The sequence below is a fragment of the Somniosus microcephalus genome, chromosome 13, assembly GCF_052327205.1.
Source record: "Somniosus microcephalus isolate GS21.2 chromosome 13, FLI_Smic_1.0, whole genome shotgun sequence".
Classification (NCBI taxonomy): domain Eukaryota; kingdom Metazoa; phylum Chordata; class Chondrichthyes; order Squaliformes; family Somniosidae; genus Somniosus; species Somniosus microcephalus.
The window spans coordinates 72,175,758-72,200,698 of record NC_140999.1 but is presented as its reverse complement, the minus strand read 5'-3'; the positions used below and the strand labels follow the sequence as shown (position 1 = coordinate 72,200,698).

At 43.5% G+C, this 24,941-nt stretch overlaps 1 protein-coding gene and 1 non-coding gene across 3 annotated transcripts in view; both read left to right on the top strand.

Moving 5' to 3' along the window:
- safb (scaffold attachment factor B) overlaps positions 1 to 24,941 on the top strand; it is a 69,952-nt gene that overhangs the window by 33,766 nt on the left and 11,245 nt on the right. For both annotated transcript variants that reach the window (XM_086005029.1, XM_086005030.1), the window contains exons 10-18: positions 6,178 to 6,327; positions 7,720 to 7,847; positions 12,663 to 12,814; positions 13,869 to 13,957; positions 17,552 to 17,694; positions 20,293 to 20,449; positions 20,791 to 20,912; positions 21,005 to 21,160; positions 22,893 to 23,165. In XM_086005029.1, the coding sequence (XP_085861155.1) occupies positions 6,178 to 6,327; positions 7,720 to 7,847; positions 12,663 to 12,814; positions 13,869 to 13,957; positions 17,552 to 17,694; positions 20,293 to 20,449; positions 20,791 to 20,912; positions 21,005 to 21,160; positions 22,893 to 23,165 (1,370 nt within the window). The remainder of the gene's footprint in view (positions 1 to 6,177; positions 6,328 to 7,719; positions 7,848 to 12,662; positions 12,815 to 13,868; positions 13,958 to 17,551; positions 17,695 to 20,292; positions 20,450 to 20,790; positions 20,913 to 21,004; positions 21,161 to 22,892; positions 23,166 to 24,941) is intronic.
- Positions 14,720 to 14,858, top strand: LOC147108417 (small nucleolar RNA SNORA42/SNORA80 family). The gene has a single exon (XR_015080748.1). It is a non-coding gene; the product is annotated as a small nucleolar RNA SNORA42/SNORA80 family (small nucleolar RNA).

Genomic DNA, 24,941 nt, shown 5'->3' with positions numbered 1-24,941 from the left:
GACGGCAGCCTGTTCCAGAGGTCCACTATTCTCTGGGGGGAAAGAACCGCCTCCTGACATCTAACCTAGATCTGGTCTTTTTCAACTTAAAATTGTGACCCAATTAAATAGGTTAGGGAGGACCAGGGAACCAAATGTCAACTGGAACACAATCTATTCCCTTCATCATCTTTTAAACCTCAATCAGATCACGCCTAAGTCTACGCTGCTTCGAAGTGTAGAGCTCCAATCCTTTTAGCCTATCTTGGTAACTAAGATGCTTTATACTGGGAATTAGTCTACTGGCCCTCCTCTGCAGTCTTTCCAAAGCCTCAATATCACCTGTTCTTTGAAAACTTCTCACTATCAAAAAAAAAAAGCCTGTCCCCCTCACACACCAATGGAGATCAAAGGGTTTTCCAACATGAGGTGTCTTTCCAAATACCCAGACAAACCCAGAGTCGTCGTTTAGACTCTGGGAGAAACAACTTACGATTAATATATTGACCACCTTTCACATGGGTGAAATATGGTGCTTTTTTAATAAAAACATAAATTTGAACACACTCCTTTCTATGGAAATGGTCATACAATCTAGAAATGTGATTTTCCCCCTCCCTAACACTTTGCATTGTTGCTCTTCTCTTCACTTCTTCACCCTCTCATCTCCTCTCTGTTCTTGCCCTAAAATTCCTGTCCCCTCTTTTCCCCCCCATTCCCCAAGATCAGCCTCACCAAAAGCTTGTTGAAACTGTACCCCTGCCCCATGCCTGCTGCCTGATCTTTTAGTTTACCGGAAATCACGAGTTTAGTTTTCAGAACACACATTGTGCTTATACCGTATTTGACCGTTCCCCGACACTTTGCCTTACTTTTCACCCGCTTTGTCTTTCTCAGTAATTAGAATATTTGCATTTTCTATCTCCAAACAAAATGCATGCAAGATACAGGAAACTTTGGTTTCTCCGGAGGTTATATGTCCGGAATACTCGATGTAACGGCAAAAATCAGGAGCCGTTTTTTTAGTTCTCGTTGCTTTTTTTTTCCCCAGTCAGGCACTGCAAGGTCTGTAGCTATAGCAACAGCTTCAGCTAGAGACGCTTGCAGCTGCAGCCGACTGTTTTGAATCTGTTGCTAAGCAACAGGGTTTGTTGATTCACACGGAGCTTTTCAGTTCCGTATGTTTCAACATTAATGCTGGTATGCCCGGCACTTTTGATGGTACGGCACCAGCTCGGTCCCGTCAGTGCCGGATATCAGAACGTTTCCTGTAACTAGAAGCTCTCTGCTTCAAAATTCAACTTGTTTCTTTTGAAAAATGCAGTCTCTCAGATTTTCTTCCTTTCTCACACTCGCTCTTTCTCAACACTGGATATAAACGTCACCTGAATAAAGCTTTTGAAATTTACCCTGAAGGTTTTCTTCAAATAATGTTGAAAAACAACCAAATAAATTTTGTTAGAATGTTTCTCCCTGTCTCTCTTACCTGGCTTGCTTAGATGCTACTTTAATGTATCTTGGGAAATTGTGCACATGCTCAGACTGCAGGATCTGCCTTCATCTACGTGTCATAGGTTTGGGTAAAAATATGAAGTCCAGACTTTTGGGAGAGGCTGAGGCCTTATAAGTAAAAAGGAACAGCATTAAAAGACTCGATGGACAGATTTGATTAATTGGATAAGTTTAATCATGTCTTTGTGAAATTTGTGATTTTATTTTTTTTGTTTTGTTTAAACTCATTATAATTTCCAAAAAATGAGGAATATGAGGGGAAATTTTTTTTTTAAACTACAAATAAAAACCGAAAATGCTAGAAACACATAGCAGGTCAGTCAGATCTGTAAAGAGGGAAAAACGTTATGATATTCTGGATGTGCATCCTTCATCAGAGCCTGGAGTTCTGACGAAGATTACATAACCAGAATGTGCATTTCCAGCCATTTCTGTATTTGTTACTGATGAAAAAATGGCTGAAATTTTTCAGAAACCATTGAGCATTTGTGGAAAAATTAATGCAATGACATCGAGTGGCCAATGTCTATAATTACAGTGATGGGAGCCAGTTAACATGAAAAGGGTTGATTCAAAATTGTACCAAAAAAGTGACATGTTTTGTTGACGGGGAGTGAGTGCAGTTGTCTGATTTAAAAAAATATATATATATCAACCAAGGCAATAATTGAAAACCCAGAGCATGTATTTACATAGTGGTGTTTGGAGGGAAATTCCAAAGCATTGGACCTAGGTGGTTGAAGATGTGGCCACAAGTGGTGGGCTGAATGGAGGGTGGATGCACAAGGGGCCTGGGTTGGGGTGGGGGTGGAATTATAGTTTTAGAGATGGGGAGATTTGTTTGGCATTGAATTTTGGGAACCAGCTGATAACATTGTCGTGATGCCCACTGAGGAGAAACTTTCAGGCCATGATGTACATTTAGATGATACTAGCTGGGGGGAGCCTGGCTTTGCCAGGGCTGTTTTGGGCCGGGCGGTTTAAATCGAGTGCCAGGCTTTGGGGCCTCTCTGTGTCCCTCTCTCAATCTGCTGGCGGGCAACATTTCTACCTTTTAATACCTTGAAAGATGAAAGTGAAAGTACTTATAAAACGTTTTTTGGTAAATGATGTTATTTTTAAAAGAGATGCTAACTTTTTCAAAGCTGGATGATCAAAGTAGTTTGAGCTGGAAGCTGAAGTAATGGCAGTGAAACAATGGCTGCCACATCCCTGAGATGAAAACGATTAGTCCCACCCCCACACACACACACCGATTGGCCACCATCAGGGGACCGTACTGTAGGATTGGTCAATCGTGACGGCACAGGATTGGTCGAACCTTGACGTCAGTCAATCAATGCTAGCAGATAATGAGTTTAATTTTGAAGGTTTTTCGCATAAGGCGCGAACAATTTTCGTCCGACCGAAAAGTAAATACGCTTATGAGCGTCCCGGAAGTGTAAGCTTTCTTCGGAGATAACGCGCGCGTAGGTACGCCGTATAATTTTCGAGCGCATAGCCGGACAGACGCACACGTGAGGACAGACAGACAGAAGGACAGACAGACAGATCGATTCCTTTATTTATATATATACTAGCTGGGGGGAGCCCGGCTTTGCCAGGGCTGTTTTGGGCTGGACGGTTTAAATCGAGTGCCAGGCTTTGGGGCCCTGTCTGTGTCCCTTTGTGAATCTGCTGCCGGGCAACATTTCTACCTTTTTAATACCTTGAAAGATGAAAGTGAAAGTACTTATAAAAGGTTTTTGGTAAATCTTGTTATTTTTAAAAGAGAAACTAACTTTTTCAAAGCTGGATGATCAAAGGGCTTTCAGGCCCTGTCTCTCTCTCTCTCCGTGTGAATCTGCTGCCGGGCAACATTTCTACCTTTTAATACCTTGAAAGATGAAAGTGAAAGTACTTATAAAACGTTTTTGGTAAATCTTATGTTATTTTTAAAAGAGATACTAACTTTCAAAGTAGTTTGAGCTGGAAGCTGAAGTCATGGCAGTGAAACAATGGCTGCCACATCCCCGAGATGAAAACGATTAGTCCCGCCCACACACACACACACACACCGATTGGCCAACCATCAGGGGACCGTACTGTAGGATTGGTCAAACGCGACGGCACAGGATTGGTCGAACCTTGACGTCAGTCATTCAATGCTAGCAGATAATGAGTTTAATTTTGAAGGTTTTTTTTCATAAGGCCGCGAACAATTTTTCGTCCCGACCGAAAAGTAAATACGCTTACGAGCGTCCCGGAAGCGTAAGCTTTCTTCGGAGGTAACGCGCGCGTAGGTACGCCGTATAACTTTCGAGCGCATAGCCGGACAGACGCACACCCGAGGACAGACAGACAGATCGATTCCTTTATTATATACTAGCTGAAGTGCCCGCGGTGCCGAGGGTCTTTTGAGGGCATGTTGTTGGAAGAGAGAGAGAGCGCGACTGGGGCGGGGGGAAGAGAGAGAGCGACTGGGGGGGGGGGGGGGAGAGAGAGAGCGACTGGGGGGGGGGGGGAAGAGAGAGAGCGACTGGGGGGGGGGGGAGAGAGAGAGCGACTGGGGGTGGGGGGGAGAGAGAGAGCGACTGGGGGGGGGGGGGGAGAGAGAGAGCGACGGGGGGGGGGGGAGAGAGAGAGCGACTGGGGGGGGAGAGGAGAGCGACTGGGGGGGGGGAGAGAGAGCGACTGGGGGGGGAGAGAGAGCGACTGGGGGGGGGGGAAGAGAGAGAGCGACGGGGGGGGGAAGAGAGAGAGCGACTGGGGGGGGGGAAGAGAGAGCGACTGGGGGGGGGAAGAGAGAGAGCGACTGGGGGGTGGAAGAGAGAGAGCGACTGGGGGGGGGGGGGAAGAGAGAGAGCGACTGGGGGGGGAAGAGGAGAGAGCGACTGGGGGGGGAAGAGAGAGCGACTGGGGGGGAAGAGAGTGCGACTGGGGGGGAACTTGGCCCGAATGGACCCCTGCGAAGGAAGGAAGAAGGTAAGCTCTCCCTCCCTATCCCACCCCCTCACTCTTTCCCTCCCTGTCCCACCCCCTCACTCTTTCCCTCACGCTCTCCCTCCCTCCCCCATCTCCTCCTGATTTACCTCTCCCTCCCCCCTCTCCTCACTCTCTCTCTCTCTCTCTCTCTCTCTCCCTGCTTTACTCTCTCCCCCCCCCCCCCCCCCCACCCCCCCTCCCCCTATTTCTCTGTCTCTCTGACATCTGTTTTCCCTCTGTCGCTCTCAGTTTTTCTTCTGCCGTGGTGCCCGATTTGCTACTCCAGGGCCGCTCTCCGGGGCAAGGTAAGAGCCGGGCTCCGGCCCCACACCGCCAGGGATCAGCACCCGAGGAACCCGCCCGCCGACCAACGTGAAAGAAGACCCTCCTTACCTGTCACGGAGTTCAAGTCTCCGAATGCGGCATGCACCGGGCCTCTTCCCCCGCGCATTCAGGAGGCGCGGGGAAGAGAGAGAGACACAGACTGGGGGGGGGGGGGGGTGGCGAGTTAGACGCCGCCGCGCACCTGCTCCGCGGAGCTCCGTGACGCCGACGCCGCACCAGCCTTTACTAAGATGGCGGCGGGGGGGGTAGCGGCGCTCGGCTGAGGCCCGCCCCTCCAGCCTTCACAAAGATGGCGGCGATCGGGGGCCGCTTGTTGACTGGGGCCGGGAGGTGCCTAGCTCGGGCGTGGATGCGGAGGAGAGGCCGAGGCTTAGAGGCCTACCTGGAAAAACGGGCAAAGGTAGGAAAATTAATGAGATTAGATAAAGATTTAGAAAGTAATAACTTTTTTTTAAAACAATGTGTTTTAAAAGCAACGTTTTTTTTGAAGACGCAGAAAGCGGGAAAAAGAAAGGAAAAGTTTGGAATCAAGATGGCGGCGACTCACCTCGGTTCAGAACGATAAGGCCCGCCCACACACGCACCGATTGGTCGCCCGTCAGGTCACCAAAGCATAGGATTGGTGAATCGTCCTGTCACTCGACCGTAGGAGGGCCTGGCTGCACACGCAGCAACCCGGCGTACGATTGGTCGACCTCGAGGTCACTCTGTCGCTAATGAGCGGATAATGAGATGCTAATGAGTGGAATGTTGAAGGTTTTTCGGATACCGTGGGCGCAATTTTTGTCCAGGCCGAAACGTAAATACGCTTACCATCGTTTTGGAACGGTGAGCTTTCTTTCGACGTAACGCTCACGCGTAAGTACGCTCTAACTTTCGAGCGCATAGCTGGACAGACGCACACCCGAGGACAGACAGACAGACAGACAGACAGATAGACAGACAGAAAGAAGTATCCGTTTTATATATATTATAAAATAATATATATAGATGTACAGAATTTTCACGCAACCCAAGTAAACTGTTGCGAGTGGATTTCACATCTAGTTGTGATAAAATGCTTTTACTGTGGCATAACTGGTGATTGGCGTTTATCTTTGCTTTTTGTCTCTTCTCTTGCTGATTTTGCCAGCATTAATTTGATAGTCAGTGCTGTGCTTCTAGTGGTGTTATGCCACAGGAGTAAAATTTTCATGTGTAAAGATGTAGCACAGATGAACTAAGTTATTGCCTGGAGAGCAGGTTATGCCAGTAGTGAGTTGGCAAATATTTACTGGCATATGTGCCAGTCGGCTGTTAATGAGGACTGATTATTTAATTTGTTTGTCTGAAAATTGCCATGTTCCATTCACTTAGGGTAATGTTCTTTCTGTTTAGGTGGTTGGTGCAAAAGTAGTAACTAATGCTCGTAGTCCTGGAGCACGTTGCTATGGATTTGTGACCATGTCGACCAGCGAGGAGGCAACAAATTGTATCAGCAATCTGCATAGAACAGAGCTGCATGGGCGAATGATCTCTGTAGAGAAGGTGAGTGCCAAGTACCACGAGATAAATTCAAGTCTGAAATAAAACAGTAAATGCTGGGCCTACACTGGTCCATCAGCATCTATAAAGAGAAAAGACAGGTTAATATTTCAAATGGACTCTTTGTCAGCACTCAGAATAGTGGCTGAAAATATCAAAGGTATTGTTTAGAATTGACCAGGATGTTCAGTGATCAAAATATCCAGGTGTTTTTCTGAAAATCGTAACTAATGAAATTGTTAGAAATTGAAAGTGTTTTCTAGGACTTGGTATTTAAATCTAGATCTCAATATAGTTCCTGCACTGCACTATAGTGAGCATAAAATAAAAGGCTTTGCTCTAGGAAATATTTAAAGATAATTGGTGTGCCTTTTGAGTAATTTCGATAGTCTATATTGGTCACACAATTTTGTCTTTTAGCAATTTCAGTGGTTGCTAATAAGCACCTGATTTTATATTTAAGGTTCTGGATCAACTCTGCTAGGCCTGGCAGGGGTGGGGATTTTGTTTAATAGCTAAAAAGTAAATCAATGAAAACTTGTTTTTTTTTTTTTTAAAAAGTCACCAACTTTTTGTCAACTATGAAAGTTTACTGATTCTCTTTGCCCCCCCCACCCCACCCTGGCAGTGCATGCCACTCCAGGGCCTTTGCTCCCTCCTGTGCTTGGACTTGCACAGTATCTGGACGTAGTGTCACATGTGCAGGAGGGAAACCCTGCCCACTCCTTATCCAGTTTTGGATGGCATCTGCACATGGCACTCTGTGCTGGAAAACCTAGGCCAGTTCAGTGTTTCAATCACACTTTCTTGCTGTTTTCCTCCGCCACCATCTCTGAGAACCTACTGAGGAAACTCTGTGCAGGACGATATTGCCCTGGTGGGCTGAAGATCAAAGGGCACGATGAGGCAGCTAACGGTCAGCCATTGGGGGAAACTGAGACAGGAGATGTTGCTGTGACCTGCCACTGAATGTGTCTAATTCATTATCCGAGAGCGGAGTATAAATATGGAATAGTTATCTATGTGTGAGCCATATAGAGTGGGAGATGTATAAAGAAAAGCTAAAATATGAAACATGCAGAGCATGGGAGACTTACAGAAGAGATGACACAAAGAGAAGGAAAGACTTGCAGAAAGGGCAGAGCAAGTGAGAGCCTCAGATAGAAAGATACAAGATAGCGAGAAATGTGTCCACCATACACTGAGAAAGACGGCCATGGTGAATTAGAGAATGGGAAATAAGCAGAGGAACTGCTGTGTGGAAAAACAATCTTTATCATTATTATTACTGGTGAGTGGCACCACAAGTGTTCAGTTAGCCCAGAATATGACTAGGTTAGGGTTGTGCTGATTACTCTGAGTAGATATGAGATTATAAATTTCTTTTGTTTTCAGGCTAAAAATGAGCCTTCAGGTAAGAAACCAGCGGATAAGAAGGACGACTTAAAAAAGGATCCAAAGTCGGCGTCCAGTCGAGAGCTCAGCAGCGACCGGCGGCATTCTGCAGACTCCAAAACTGACAAGTGAGTTTTAATCATTGTGGATTTGTAATTTTTAAAAAAGCGCTTGGGTAGCTTTCTGAAATGGTCGATATGATATTACTCAGTACATGAACAGCTAGCAGCAACATTGTGGGCCGCTAACAATAGGTAAACGGAAATGCCTCTTAACTATTCAGGTATTTCATTTTTTTTCTGACAGGACAACAACAACAATTAAAGCTCTAACCACAGTCTGAAACAGTAAAACTGGCTCATTAGGTTCTTTAGTTATTGTAAGATTGCACAAAACATTCTGTTACTTGTTCATGTAAAATTTATTTGCACTTCGTAGAAGGAGCACAGAACCTGCCAACGATATGCTGACTGCTGCTTTTGTTCAAAGCACAAGTGGGAGGGAAGACCATGCTCTAATGGCGCCACATCATGTGACACAGCCATACAGGCAATGGTTTTATGTTTAATCCTTCATCTGTGATGAGTTAGCTAGCAGCCAAAATGTGATGGTGCACTACGCTTGACGTCCTAAGGAGGAGAAAATATCCATACACTGATCTCTAGTGATTCCAGGTAGTGCAAATGCACAACTATATGGTAAGGAGAGTATCTGGCTCAGTGGTGAAGCCTGCATAAACTAATTGCCTTCTGGAAATTGCTGTCCAGGCTCACTCAGGAAGAATGGCCATTTGGGCAAAGTACCAGTGAATACTGCTAACCACCCAAGGAACCATATCCTAACTTTGATTACTACTGATTGGGGGGGTTGGTGGGGAAATGCAAGGACTTGATCTCCTTATCCAGGAATGGGCTACTTGCTGCTCTTAAGACTAGTATCTTATGAGCAATGGTGTTGGTGAGTTGTGACCAGTTTTACTTCTCCGGTCTAAATAATGGTTGTATTCTCAGTAAACTTCAAGAGAGTTCTCCATAGAAAGTGACACCAGGATTCTGTGATGTATTGCTACTTATCCACAGGGAGGAAGAGAAAACCGGTCACTCCAGGCTGTGCTTGTGCAGTGCTTAGATCAGCACTGGTTGAGGGCTGGAGCTGGTTACCCAACTTTTTAATTGGGGGTATTGTGTGGCAAAGGGAGAGGTAAGAGAGAAAATAACCTGTTACACTTAAGGCCCGTTCCCAAAACTACCCAAATGCTCACTGCTCAAGGGGCCACACCTCCTATGAACTGAAAATTTAATATTATGCATGGAGTGAATGGGGCACTCCACACCTTGGGGCTGACAAACTGCTATCTTACCATGAGTTGTACCAGAAATGATGCAGGAAAAAACCATGCTATGGAATATATATTTCAGGTTAAGTTGCAAGTTGGCTAATTACAACAATGAAATATACAAGGAAGCTAGTTAAATCAGATAAAATGATAATACAGCGCTTGACTCTCGGATACTTTTAACTGTTATGAGACTGAAATAAAACCCTTGAGATTCTTAAAGCCCTTTGAGTTCTTAAATTCATATTTTTTTATGTAACTGCATATTGTGTGCTCATGCAGTTCTAGTTGCTGTAATAACCTGCAAATAAATCTGATCGGAGTGAACTTGATCCTATGCCTGCCACTCATCATTGGACCTGCTTCTCATATCACAGGACATGTCTTTTCCTCACTAAGTAAATCATGAAGGCTCAGATCCTTTCTCATAAACAAGTTTTTAATCCTTTTAAATCTTCCAGACAGAGTACAAGTTACAACCACCACCCCAGGCTACTCAATTGCCGGGTCTAATCTGCTTTTGTAAAACACCACAGCTTTTTAGTGTCTGAAAGTTTGTGTTCTCTGATGGCTGACTGATCAGAATCTAAAGAACATGCATTTATTTATATATCACATCTCCCAATGTCCCAAAGTGCTTCACAAACAAATTGCTTTTGTGTTTGGCCAAATTTTAAAAAATCTACAGAATAAACTGCCCATTGTCTATAGAGATCCATAACTTGGTTAACTACATGGGAATGGGTATAGTAGCATAGTGGTTCTGTTACTGGACTCGTAATCCAGAGGCCTGGACTAATGATCCAGAGACATGAGTTCAAATCCCATCATGGCAGCTGGGGAATTTAAATTCAGTTAGATTTACAAGATTGGTTCCAGGGATGATGGACTTCAGTTACATGGATAGACTGGAGAAGCAGGGGTTGTTCTCAGAGCAGAGAAGATTGAGAGGTGCTCAAAATCATGAGGGGTGTAGATAGAGAGAAACTGTTCCCATTGGCGGAAGGGTCGAGAACCAGAGGACACAGATTTAAGGTGATTGGCAGAAGATCCAAAGGCGACATGAGGAAAACTTTTTTTACGCAGCAAGTGGTTGTGATCAGGAATGCACTGCCTGAGGGTGGTGGAGGCAGATTCAATCGTGGCTTTCAAAAGGGAATTAGATAAGTACCAGAAGGGGGGGTGGGGAATGCAGGGCTATGGGGACAGGGCAGGGGATTGGGTGTAGCTGAAGTGCTCTTGCAGAGAGCCGGCATGGGCCGAATGGCCTCCTACTGTGCTGTAATGATTCTACATTCAAAGGCTGCTGGGGTCCTAAACTAGACAACATGGGCATGCACACTTTCCACAAAGGTAGAAGAAACCCAGTCTAGCAAGCAATTAACAGAAACCCGTTTATTAGAATGTAACGCTGCCAGAGGCGCATACTGGCTTTAACTAAAGGCCCTTAAACTGAAAGGACGCAAGAAAACATAACCAATGCAGCAGCCATACCATCCATTTTTAAAAATCCCAGCGCCTGGCTACAATTTAATCAAAAGATGCTAACATAGCAATTTATAACTTGAAACAGGACACTTCCCTGTTCGTAATCTTAAAGCGGTGATGTTGCCAAAAGCCCATATAACATCATCATCCTACTTCAAGAATTTCTACAAATAATTGCTTTAATTGGAAATAGATCCATCTTGAGCAAAACTGTATGTTTCCATTAATGGAAAATCCATTGCAAATCTGTTTATGGTTGCACACTCGATTTGTGCTAAATTTTATGAAAACTTCAATCATTAAATTACCTAAATGAGTACTCTACCTGTATTAAATTCTATTTTCTCCTTTTCCACCACACAGCTTTGACAAAATAGAGTTCTATTTGGCACCTTGCATTTTGTTTGCTAGGGTAAACATACCATCTACACAAAGCATTTTTTAAAATTAATTCACGGAATGTGGACGTCGCCGGCAAGGCAAGCATTGCCCATCCCTAATTATCCTCGAAGGTGGTGGGTGAGCTGCCTTTTTGAATACAACTGAGTGGCTTGCTAGGCAATTTCAGAGGGCAGTTAAGAGTCAACCACATTGCTGTGGATTTGGAGGCACATACTGGCCAGACCGGGTAAGGATGACAGATTTCCTTCCCTAAAGGACATTGGTGAACCAGTTTTTACAACAATCCGGTAGTTTCATGGTCACCATTACTGATACTAATGTTTTAATCCAGATTTATTTAATTGAATTTAAATTCCCAGCTGCCGTGGTGGGATTTGAACTCATGTCTCTGGATCATTAGCCCAGGCCTCTGGATTACTAGTCCAGTAACCCCCTTATCCGTACCCATACCTATTTTAGCAGGGATAAATACATTTTATAAATATAATGGCAAACTCTGATTTCCGATGGACAGATTTGTTCTAGTTGTGCTGACCTTTCTAAAATACAGATGTGTGCAGGCACAGTTCGGAACAGTAGGTTGTTGCTTATTTTGGAGTTGATTGGTTTCGTAAGGAAGTATTTATAAAAAAAATTTAAAAAAAAAGTCCAGCATCAAGGGAGAAAATTTGAGAGTAACTAAAAAAACAAAATAAGAGAAAAAGCTAAGTGATCTCTTTACATCTCACTAAGTCCTTCAGTTAAACTTTATTTTGTTGGCCCTCATTTTGGAGAGACCATCCACGCAAATAGAAATATCCCTTTTGTAGTGAGGTAGGATGTGAGCTTTATGTCTAGTAAAACTTATTTTCAAGGATTGGTATAGAGGTGGAAGATTTGTTGGGTGATTTTATATTAGATGAGTGAGCTAGTCCTTGAATCATTTTTCCCCTTAGTAAAAAGTTTGCATTTTTAATAGTGCCTTCTGTCCTCTGGGTTTCCTGAAGTGCTTCATGTCCAGTGAATTACTTTTGATGTGTATTCATGTAGGCAGTACAGCAAGATCTTTGCAGACAGTAAATGATATAACAAACCAGTTAATATTTTGTTTGGTAGTTAAGAGAAGTATTGGTTAGGACACCATTAGAAATTCTTTTGAATAATGCCTGGGAATCTTTTACGCCCACCTGAGTAGGCAGGCAGAACTTTGGTTTAATGTCTTGTCTGAAAGTGCTGCTCGCCCTCCATATTGCTCTGAAGTGTCAGCCTATATTTCATGTTCAAGTATTGAAGGGTGCTTGAACCCACATATAAAGATGTTATGGCAATTTTTAAAAATTCTACCTTCTTTTGCAACTGTGCATGATAATCCAACTACTCCGTGATAATTATATGGCTTTGAATATCCCTAGGGTTTTCAAAATAAACCTGACTCCGATAATTAGAATGTGAAGCAATAATGTCTCCATGGAACATGAAAAACCTCAGAAATAACTTGTATGGTATAAGGATGATTGACTGATCTGAAAGTGGTTAATACCAGAGGAAAAAAAGTCCAATTTCCAAGTCTGATCATTCCAACAACATGATGTGTAGAGAAACAAATTGACCGTTGGCAAACACTGAATTAATTAAGCAGTTCTGCAACCTATTATATGTTGGCCATATATAGTTTTCTGCCAACTTCTACATGGACACCCCCCCCCCCCTTAATAGTCGAATGCAACTTGTACTTCAGATCTAGCAGTGGGAAAAAAGATGATAAAAAAGAGGATTCCAAGAAATTGGATGACAAGAAGAAAGATTCAAAGGATGAAAAGAGGGATGACAAAAAAGATTCAAAAAATGAACGGAAAACTGGATCCTCACATGCTGATGGAAGCAGATCAGGTAAGGCATGCTGAGTATGATTTTGGGGGGGGTGGTGGAGGAATCTTTAAACGCGCTTTACACCAAAGTAGGTGACATAATGGCCCAGAAATTTGTGTCGGGGGCTTCCCGCGGGTGCAAGCCCCCGACCTACACTTACCTAGCGCGCCGACAGTTGAGGCCTGGGCCTGCGTGGATTTCCTGTCTGTGGCCCGGTCCAGCTCCCGGTGCGCTGTGCTTGTGTGACCCAGCGGCGTACTTAGTGCGATGCATCGGCTGGGATCACGTGAGCACTGGGCAACCAATAGGAGGAGGGAAAAGTCCATTCATGAGTTTGACAGAAAGAACTGTCAAATTCATGAAAACTCTGGGCGCCCAAAACAGCACTTAACCTTCAAATAAATTTGGGGAAAAATCACACTATTTAAATCAACTATAACATTAAATAATTATTTTAAACAATAACTTAAATTTTTGAAAAAAATAATTTTATAAAAAATTGGGGCTAAAAATACACTTACTTTACTGTAAAGTATTTAAAAATAATAAACCTGTGGGGGGAAAAATGTTCTAATTTTAATTAATTGACCACTTACCTTTTTTAAATGAAGTCCTTACGCCTGGTTTTTAGATGTGCAAAAAGTAGAGGCCTTCACGCACAGAAAAACCTGTATTTATTTTAAAAAAAGGAAGTTCAACGCGCACGCGCAGACTCCTGCGTGCACGCGTTCGACCTCTGAACCCCTTGGTTCAGAGGATCGGAAATGCCGGTTTCCTGCGCATGCGTAGTGCATGCAAGAAACCGGCACTTCCATCGGGTCCACGCGTGAGTACTCCGTCCGTACTCACACGTTGGGACCCGAATTTCTGGGCCAATGGCTTGCTGAGCTTCTGGAGTCGTGCTACAATAATCTCAGCTGCACATCTCTTGCTGCGTAGGTTCAGTCAGCTGAGTTCAAAGTCTAACTCTGAAAGCACAGTTCAGAATCACCTGTGTGTATCATTCTGAAATTGCAAAGTGTCTTTAACATTACACAGTGGACAAAAGTATGTTTCCTTGTCTTTGCCTTTTCAGGAAGTCGAGGTTCAGAAAGAATAGTAGTGATGGATAAATCTAAGGGAGAACCAGTCATCAGTGTGAAAACAAAGTCCAAAGATGAGATGGTAAGTCCTTCTTATTGTTTCACTCAACCAGGACAATCCCACAGCTCAGAGTCAAGATGACTTTAGTGTGTCCTTCCAACCAATTACATAAAATGTAAAATGCATTAAAAAGCATATAGTAAACTAAAAGAATGGAAAGAAAAAGGGAAACCTTTTTGAAGGAATTCTGCACTCATGGTGAGAGATATTGGGAAATGGAACATCTTTGACATCAAATATTCCCAGGTAAAGTATAAGATTAGCTGCAGCACAAAGCTCCCTCTGTTCTGAATAGCACTGTCCTTAAACCACAGCCCATGCTCCACTAGTTACATTCTTGCTATCTCACAGCAGCTGCCCTGGGGCCTCTGAGTGAGATTGCCAACCACCATTCTTGAGAGCAGATTTTTGAAATCAACATTTCCTTAGGGTGCTGCCCACTTTATTCACTTCTAATTTGTATATATGATCTAAGGTTATTGGCAATTAACTGATCACTCAAACAGTGATCATGTCACAATCATTAAGTCTTCAGGGTGAATGCCTGGTGCATTTACTAAAGTAGTGCTGGACATTGGTGTCTTGCACTTTTTTAAAAACTTGTTTCTAAGAGCTTCATGGTGTATATTCATGATTAGAAGGCTCGGTCATACTGGAATTTAGATGATCAGAAATTCATGAAGTTCAGGTAGTTTGTAATCATGACCTAAGCCTAGAATCAGGTTGCAGGTGCTTAATCATACTGGATACCCTTCTGTGTTACAGCTAGAAGTGTTGTAAATTGCATGGCTATGGATTTATGATGGGAACTACACCATGATCCCATTATAGTACTTTTCATGCTAAATCAAGCTACTGCCCCAAACCGTTGTCTGGCCTGGCTCCTTTATAGGCCAGTTTCACTGATGGGGGCAGCATAGTACAATGCAAATTGTAAGTTAGTTTTTCACCAGTGGGGAAGTAAGGGCTCATTTTCTACTTTGTGAATCTGTAGAGCTGATCCTGTCCATTCTGTTCTCAATCCACGGATAGAGCAGAAGCAGGCTGGACATGAATCTGGGAAAACGGATGTCTAAGATTTACCCAGCAGGAAAGTGAAAAGACAAAAACAAAAGCCAATTCAAATAAGAAATAAAGGTAGATTTTCTTCTGGGTGCTGGACTGGGACAGCAGAACCTCCGGTGCACTTCACCTGAGAGAAAGCAGCTGCCCATGGTTTTTTTTTTGCCCGCCCAAGCAATTTGGGGAGGAAACCGGAGTGTCTGGCTAGGGCCATTGAGGCCTTTTGACTACTGCTGGATCACAGCAGCCAGATGGTTGAAAGACCTTTAGACCCTTCAGCGGGAGAAATGGTGGAGAATCAATCAGAAAATAATTTAACTTACCTGCTTGATCTTCAGCCCACCCTTAGCACCTCTGCAAACTCTCCAGTCCAGGGGCTGGCCATTGCACTGGGTATTTTCAGGGCCCATTGGTCACAGCCATCAGAAAATAACAGTGCTGGGCCCACTGCAGATACAAGCCCAGTTAAGATCACTGGGGAAGTCCTAGGGCAAGGACCTGACATAATGGGTCTCTGACCCTTTTCCTCTTTACTACATTGGGGAGCACTGATTCTGTAGGTACAGTGATGGGGGAAATCTATCCTAACACATTAGGTAGAGAAAATGAATTCTATATTAGAGTAGTTGGAAAAGGATGCTGTTAAACGTCTGCCTAGAAAATGGGCTTTATTCCAACCTAACTCTGTGTATCAGTACATTGGGGAGTGGCCAATTGGAGGGCTTACTACTTTCCTGAACAGAGGGCATCACCCTGGGGCTTCTATGGTTCACTTCCTGGTGACTGGCTACAGAGCAAAATTGGTGGAGGCCTTGGTTCAGGTCCATTGGAAAATTTGTGAGGAAATTTCAAGGGTGACGGTTGGGGCGGTGAGTTAGCTTTCTTTATTGTCCCCTTTGGGGCTGGATATCCGATCCAGCCGAGACTGGTGGGATGTAGGTCTACTCTCTAAGCTGGCTGTATGATGCTAAGTGAAATTAGCTTGAAACAGTCTGAATGAGATGCAGACCTGTAGCACAAAATTTCCCACAAATCAATACTATATTGGCGACCTTAGGCCATGAGAAAGGCCAGGGTGAGAAATGGAAAAATTCGAACTTTTACAGAACACTGGAGATTGGAAGGGTGGGGGGCAAAGTGGATGCAGTTTCACAGTACATCTTTGTCATGCTATACTTCACCTGAAGATGCTCTGAGCTGGGTGCCAAAAGTTCCGTGCCAAAAGCAGTGCTGTTTCTCACCATAAGCACAAAAATAAATCACAATTTTCCTTTCAAAAGAAGTGGAATTTCACTAACCGGTTTCTTGAGAGTGCTGATGAGCATTCTTGTGCTTGAACACTAACTGAATCCAAAGTGTTGCTTTTGGTATGGCAGGAAATGAAAGGTGTCCTGATCCCTGTTACAAATTTAGCTCTCTGATTCAGTGTTGTCAGTCACTCCCTTAAACTGTCAATTTTTTGGGAGTTGATTCATACTGACTTTATCTGCTTGTACAATAGCATAACCTGGGGATGTAACAATAGCATCCCCTTATGATCAAACCCAATACTTACATTCACGTGTATGTAATCAATCCCCTGACAGACCACCAGGTGAGATGGGGCTTGATACAAAGCAGTAGCTGCTTTATTTGACAGTAAGAGGAAGATACAGAACAACACTTAACTTCAAACAATACAGCTTGTCTTTGAACAAAATAATGAACAAACTATGCTACCCCACTTTGTCTTAATTATCTTAAACAAAATAACTCCTGCCTTCTGGCATACTGCCCAGTGCCAAACCTCCACTCCTGAAGTCTCTTCAACCTTCCTGCAACACTGATTGCCTAATGCTTTCCAGCATCAGTTTTTAGTCAAGCTGACTTACTCTCATCTCCTCCATAATCGAATCCACCAGCCTAACTTGGCAACTGCGGAGTTCAAGGGAATAGAGTTGTTGAAGGATCACAGGAATCTTGAACTATCTTTCACTGCATCTAGTGCACTGACCAGGCGCATGTTCTAAACCTAATCTACACCTGCCAGCACTGCTCTTACAAATGTAACCCCTGAGGGCTAAGTTTAGCCCAATAGTAGCACATTTAACATTTATTACTCCAAGACACACTCTCTTTTCTCTCCTCCCCATAGTCTCAAATCCTGAAATGGCAGTCCTTCTTTGATCGTTAAAAATTATTGAGAGCTATGCATAATGTTCTAGACATGATTTTTGGTTTTGTATTTTCATGATCTAACACTATTGAAATGAGGAATAATATTGCACATCTTTGAAACTTCCTGATAGCCACTCCCATCATCCACATTATTGCCATTAGTCGAGGGGGGTGTATGATCATACCTAATTAAGAATCAACCTACTCCTTGGGGGGGGGGGGGGAAAGGGGCTGAATTATGATCCCATCCATCAAGAAATGCCTACACCTATGGCTTTGTTCAAACACATGATATCCTTACTGTAACATGACAGACTCGCATAGTAGTGTTCTATTAACAGCAGTTCGAGCTACGCAGTATTAAAATTGGAGGGAAAATCTTTTTGTTAACATTAGTCTGCGAAGAGTCAGGACAGCAAACCAGGCACCAAAGAAAAGGACAAGAAAGACATACTGTCCTTCGACAAGATCAAAGAGCAGCGGGAGCGTGAACGGCAAAGGCAACGCGAACGGGAGATTCGCGAGATAGAAAGGCGCAGGTAAGGCCAACTTTGGAAATCTTAAGAGAAAAGACTTTAGGTAGCAATTCAGGAAGTTTGATTCCAATTTTGTTCTCTTAATAATTGCAAAATATCTACATGCGGTCTAGCACCTTTTAACATAAAATAAGAGGTCTGAAAGCCAGAAATTGGGCATCTTCTGTCTTTCTACCTGTTCTGGCTCAGAAAACTGAAATGCATGGCTTATGGATTTATGTTTGGATCCATTCTATGATCCCTTCATAGTGTACTCCATGCTATATAAAATGACTGCACCAAACCTTTGACTGGCCTGGATCCACTGTAGGCCTGGTTCACTGATGGGTTCAGTACACTATATTAGGATATGTATAGATAGCAAGTACGTGGTTTTTGAACATTTTGGATATTTATCTAAATTGTGACCTGAACTGGTTTTGTTTGCAGAGTAAGACCGTATGATCCAAGGGAAATACTATTAGAAGAGTAAAGAAGTGTAAGGAGCATTTTTAGGTGCCAGTTGGCCTCTACATAAGTTTGGGTTGTTATTAAGGGCTTGTTAATTTGATACACCAGTGACTAACTTGGGCAGTAAATACACATTTACAGTACTGTATTTGAGCAAAGCTTAATGGTCTTTGTGAAAATTGGTGATAAAAACTCTCCTCCTTCCTTTTGAATTACAAGAGGAGCCATATACAAGAAAGGTCCTATCGCTGCAACTTGAAAGTAGCAGAAATGGGGTGCTTTCGTCAAGGGAATGGAGAAACCCATAACAGTAGTTCCTCTACATCATTTTCAGCACCGGGTGGCAGTGTCTGTCATATTTGGTGCCCTTCTGCTTCTATTATATGAAATCTATACATTTATGTAATTTGGGGAAAAAACAACTGTGCCTTTGACTGCTATTAGTGGTAGAATAGGCAGCTAGGATGGAGCAGGAAAGGGAGACTGATCTCTAGTCTCAGTGGCAACTGTTGAATAACACCCTTTTTGGGCAAATGGCAAAATATTTTTTCTCCCTCTAGGAGATCCATAATGCAGATCTCCATAAGACTGCTAGTGACCTCTCAGAGATATTTAAATAGTGCCTTTAATGTCAAAAGCCTCCCAAAGGGCTTCAGAGAAGAATCAGCAGTGGAAATGTTAGGATAACAGAAAGCATGGTTGAACAATGGGTCTTTTGGAGACTTTTAAAGCTGTGGAGAGAGGTAGCCAGGTGGTGGGAATTAAGGAGGAAGGTCCAGAGGTAAGGCCCAAGCTGGCTGGAGGCTCTTGTGACACAAGCTGGACAAGAGAGTGGAGTCAACAGTAGATGAAAGCTGGAAGACCATGCGACGTAGGTTGGGATGTAGACCTAGAGAAGGCCGTGAAAGAATTTGTAAATGGGGGGGGGGGGGAGAATTTTTAATTTGGTGCATCAGGGAATGGAACCCATTGAGATCATCGAGGACCAGCGCATGAGCGAGACTTGATGCAGCACATGATTTAGGCGTTGCAGTTTTGGATGAGATGGAATCCATGAGGAGAGATGTTAGGAACATAGAAAAATAGGAATAGGAGTAGGCCATTCGGCCCTTCGATCCTGCTCCGCCAATCAGTTTGATCATGGCTGATCCTCTATCTCAACACCATATTCCCGCTCTCTCCCCATACCCCTTGACGACGCCTTTTGCGTCTAGAAATCTATCTATCTATCTCAAATATATTCAGTGACTTGGCCTCCACAGCCTTCTGTGGTAGAGAATTCCACTGGTTCACCACCCTCTGAGTGAAGAAATTTCTCCTCATCTCAGTCCTAAATGTGCTACCCTGTATCCCGAGACTGTCACCCCTCGTTCTAGACCCCTCCAGCCAGGGGAAACATCCTCCCTGCATCCAGTCTGTCGAACCCTGTCAGAATTTTATACGTTTCAATGAGATCCCCTCTTATTCTTCTAAACGCCAGTGAATACAGGCCTAGTCGACCCAATCTCTCATACGACAGTCCTGCCATCACAGGAATCAGTCTGGTGAACCTTCGCTGCACTCCCTCTATGGCAAGTATATCCTTGGGTAAGGAGACCAAAACTGCACACACTACTCCAGGTGTGGTCTCACCAAGGCCCTATATAACTCTAGTTGGTGAGATCAAATCTAGAGGTAACAGAGTTATGGATGATGGTTTCAGCAGAGGCAGGCACTGTTATGGAGGTAGAAGTAAGCAGCCTTTGTGGTTTAATAAATATGGGATTTAAAATTCACTCTGGGTCATACATGATGCTAAGATTGCACGCTGGTTCATACGGAAAGTTGTTGGATAGGGGTGTAACCTTGGGAAATGGTAGAGTTTTTCCACGGGTGCCGATTTAAGATGGAGCCGGTCCAGGTTGTACTTTTTCAGGAGAGGGGTGATGGCAGTTTTGAAGTGGCTGAGCAAAAGGAGTCATTTACAAGATCGGTGAGCATTAGGGCAATGGATATGTTCAGCAGTTTGCTGCATTCTTTGGTGAGGGAAACATGTACATTGAAAATACATTAGTTGAAATGATTTTTTTTCCTGATAAGTGGCGCTTTTATTTCAATAATTGGTGTTGATTTATTTTTGTAATTAACTAAAAATCTATTTTACTCTAACAGAGAACGGGAGAAATGGGAGAGAGAGCGCATGCGAGAGCGCCAAGAGCGGGAGCTGCTCCAGCGGGAGAGGGAGCGGCTTGAAATTGAAAGGAAGCGTCTTGAGCGAGAGCGGCTAGAGCGAGAAAAGCTGGAACGGGAGAGAATCCGAATAGAGCAGGTAAAACGAGAGGACCAGGAAGAATACCGATAATTGAGAAACTCTCCACCTTTAGTTCACTCAGTCAATATGGTGGCTAAAGAAAAGGCAAATGTAGGGATGCACTTTCAGATACTTTTTATTCAGAGGTGGAGAAACGGCCATCTAGTTCTATTTCTTGGCCTTTTAACCATTGTGACTAACTCCTAGTTTAGTATAAGAAAAATGTAAAGATAAACGGCACCAATTGTTCAATTCAAATAGTAACTATAGATTGTGTTGAGAATTAAATTAAGCTTTCTTTATTCTCTAATGTTGTCCATTGTATAATCCTAAAAATATGTCTTCCCTTTGCCGCACAGGAGAGGAGGCGAGAACAGGAGCGAATTAATAGAGAGAAAGAAGAACTCCGACGTCAACAGGAACAAATACGCTATGAACATGAACGCCGCGGTGGCATTAAAAGGCCTTATGATAGCGATAGGTAAATGTTTAATCTGTAATGCTGCTCCCTGCTTCTTTGCCTACTTGATATTGTGTGTAATCCTAAAAATGGTTTTAAATTTCCTCTCCTAGACGGGATGATCAGTACTGGCCTGATCAGAAACGTATAGCCCTGGACAGTGATAACAGATACAGCAGTCACGGGTCAGACTTTGGCCGCCAAGAGCGATTCAATGACTTTGATCACCGGGATCGAGGTCGGGGATTTCCAGATATGCAGATAGACAGGTGAGTCACAGTTAAGGTTAAACTATGTGATGTGTGTTGAGACTGGGTGGATGAAGGGTGGGAGTTAATTATACTTGCACAGCCTTCTTGAATTTAAGGAAGCTTGGAGCTTTTGGTTGTTGTGGGTGTTTACAGTTTGAGAATCCTACATGTGCCGCAATACAAATACACAAATTTGAAACTCCACCTTATCTTGACGATCGAATGATAAACCTGCAAGGCTAGTGCCAAGGGAAATGGAAACTGCTTTTTTTCAAAAAACAGCAGTTTTTAATTTCATTTGTTTCCAGCCTTTTGGTTAAAATTAAGGAATTCGAGAGTTAAGTTTTGTAACTCCAGGTATATTTACACGGGGCCTAAAATGTCCACTTAACCTAAAATGTGTTTGGTTGCATGCCTACAATTCTCCTAATTGTCGGAACCTTCCCAAAAGTTAACTGGTTTTTAGTTCCAAGTATTAATTGCAGAAATGTGTTGTCTAGAACAAGTTTGTCGATGTTAGTGAAGATCTAAATCTTAAAATAACTTTTTCCACTTTTTGATCTGATTGCCTGGGATAGGCTGAACACTGTGGTTCAAAAAACTTTGTGTTATCCGGAGGCGAACCGTCCGGCAAGCTGGAGCCACCGGCAAAAATCAGGAGCCGTTTTTTATTCTTTTCGCTTTTCTTTGCTTTTTTTGAACAGTCAAGCTCTGCAACGTCTGTAGCTAAGCAACAGCTTCAGCTAGAGACGCTACAGAGACGCTTGCCGACTGTTTAGAGGCTGTTGCTAAGCAACAGGGTTTGTTGGATTCATACGGATGTTTCAACATTAGCTCTGGAGTGTACGGCAGTTTTGAGGGAACGGCAGCAGCTCGGTGCCGGATAGCGCACAGTTTCCTGCAGTGGTGGTTTTAAGTACAGGTTATGGGTGTGGTAAACCACTGTTAACCTGTACATGCCTGTGTGGTAAACCACTGTTAACCCTGTACAAGTCCAGGCATGTCTCAGCCCCTGGCTCCACCCCTAAGCCCGGGTATAAAGGTGACTCACCACCCTTCCCCCGGGAGCTCTTAGGATGGATTCACTAGCAGAGGCATGCTCTAGTTCTTAGTCAATAAAAGCCTACTTCATATAAGTCCATTTCGTAGTCTTTGGTATTGTTGATAGCGCATCAATGGGTTTTTATCATATTGATTTTCAAATGCCTGACAGTTTCCTGTTGATTTATAAATTGCTTAATTATGCTCAATAAATTAAGGGTTCTAGTAATGGGAGATGCAACATTTTCCATTTCTTCCACCAGTGTCCATATCAAGTTCTCTCCGATTAGGTATAGCATGGGTTAGATATAGAGGAATGCTTCTCTACTCTGCCCTATCCAAACTTGTAACTACCAGTGGCCCTCCTTCATTTTCCACACCAGCCAGCTTTGCAGCTCTGTGAGATTGTCAGTTGATGTTGAATTGTTCTAATTCAGTAGGAGCTAGAGTGAATGCCAGAGATTCTTTTTACTTAAGACTTTTACAGCAGGCAGAGAGAGGAGACAATTCTCCTGTCAGTCTGGATTGACTTAGGATCCAGGTCCCAGAGACAATAGTGGATTGCCCAGTCCCCGGACCTCCATATTAACACACAGATCCGAACTGATTTTTGCATTAAGCTTTGTTTTCACTGGCCTTGATTAATTTTTCCACTAGTGAATATGAGTTTGGCTGTATTGTTGCTTAATGTCATTTCTCTCTTGCTCAGGCGAGTGGATAGGTTTGACCGCAGAGATAGCGGCCCACCGCGTCGAGATGAAGCGCCATTTGGAGGAAGATTTGACAAGAGACCTGAAGGATTCCATGATAGGCGGGCTGGTAGCCGGGGCCGTGATATTGTGATGAAATCTGGTAGAGACCACGATAGACACTTTGATCACGGCTCCCATCGCAACCACAGTCCTCGGCGTGAATCTCCGCGAAGAGGGCTGCCACGTGGGGACTGGAAAACTGATCGGATGCCGGACAGGCGTGATTCTGGGTATGAGCTGAATTCCTAAAGCAGGAAAAGACCTGAAATGTTACGTTCCTATGAACATTGGGACATTTTGGGGTGAGGGGAGAGTTAAGCAGACATAGAGATGTGTCGTGGGTCTATTTGAGCTTGCTTGATTAACTCAGCGAGAGTGAGTAATTTCTTTGGTGATACTCTGAACGTGACAACGGGTTTTTCTTGTGTTTTTTTTTGCCTCCCCCGGAGTTAGTATTAGTAAGAATTAGGGTGGATGGTGCACTAGGTTGCACTGTCTACAACGCGACCATTTCTACATGAAATGCAAGGGCTGTGGTGGAATCAGACTCTATACAAGAAGTTTGGTTAGGCAAAGTTTCCTTACAGCCAGGTTTGAATGGAATTAGTTTAACTATTAGTGGCAGGAGCAATGCACTGATCTGAAAGCTAAACAACTGAGGAAAATTAACTAACTGGTCACGGGTATGTGGAGCCTTTTTCAACTGTAAAGGATATTGGTTGAACTGAACTATGCTCTCAATGGTGATTTCAGTTTGTATATAATTAGTATGAAACAAAGGGATAGAAAAGCATCAACGAAGGAACCTCTATGAGCTGTCTGTTTATCATGTTAAGAGGATTTTGATAGCTAAGAAATCTATTCAGTTTGCTTGTTTGCTCTCCCTTCAGGGAGATCCCATGTTTCAGATCTCCTTTCACCTGGTGGAGGTAACTCCATTTCTGCGCACACCAATCAGTGCTTTTGGCTGCAGTGCCAAGTAAAGATGTTTCGATTGAAAACAGAACACCTAACGTTTCCTGGCCTGGGTGCCTCCAGAATTGCTTTTGTGCCGGTCCGCAACATTGATTCAATTTAAAAAGTTGCTGTAGGGTGCACATGGATCATCCCAGGAATTTGAGCAGCTTTGGTATGCAATTAGATACCTGAAATGGGAGGGAAAATGAATGAGTTGAGATGTGTACTGCCAGACAGGAAACCAATTCTGGTTTTTTTTTTTAAAATAAAACAGTATACAAGAGGGAGTGAGGTACTTTGTGCTGAAAAAGTTCTCCCTATGACTTCCTCCTCCGGTTCAGTGTACTGTTAAGTTGCAAAGTTGACTAACCTAAAACTAGCTGGAACACTTGAACAAATTTGTCTTCTGTTGCTCATCTTAATCTGGTATGACCTACATGTATACACCGGGCGTGAATGAGTGAGTGCTTTAAGGATTTTTATCTGATCTAGTTTAAAATGGGTTGATGTTGGATGCCATGCTGGTGCAGTGTGTTGATGTAAATTCCTTATCTTAACAGTGCTGTGGGGGTTGGGGGTGGTGGTGTTTAACAGAACTTCAAGAAAATCCTTTTGGGCCAGTTAATAGTGACACTGGTGATCATGTGGGAGCTGTCTTGGTTAGGTGCTTAACAGGAGGAAACCCTATCAAAATAGCCCACTGCAGTCATACTACCCAACAGTTAAAAGTCATGGTACAGGAGACTTTTGTTTATCCGGAGGTTGTATGTCCGGAAACCTCGATCTACCGGCAGAAATCAGGAGCCGTTTTGTTAGTTTTTTTTTCTTCTCGTGGCTTTTTTTTCCAACAGTCAGGCTCTGGAAAGTCTCTCTGAAGCTGTTGCTAAGCTACAGAGACGCTTCCAAGGTACGGGTCGACTGTTTAGAAGCTGTTGCTAAGCAACAGTGTTGTCGGATACGGAGATGAAAACCTCCGTATGCTTCAGCATTAACGCTGGTATGTCTGGCAGTTTTGATAGATCGGCAACAGCTCGGTCCCGTCGGTGTCG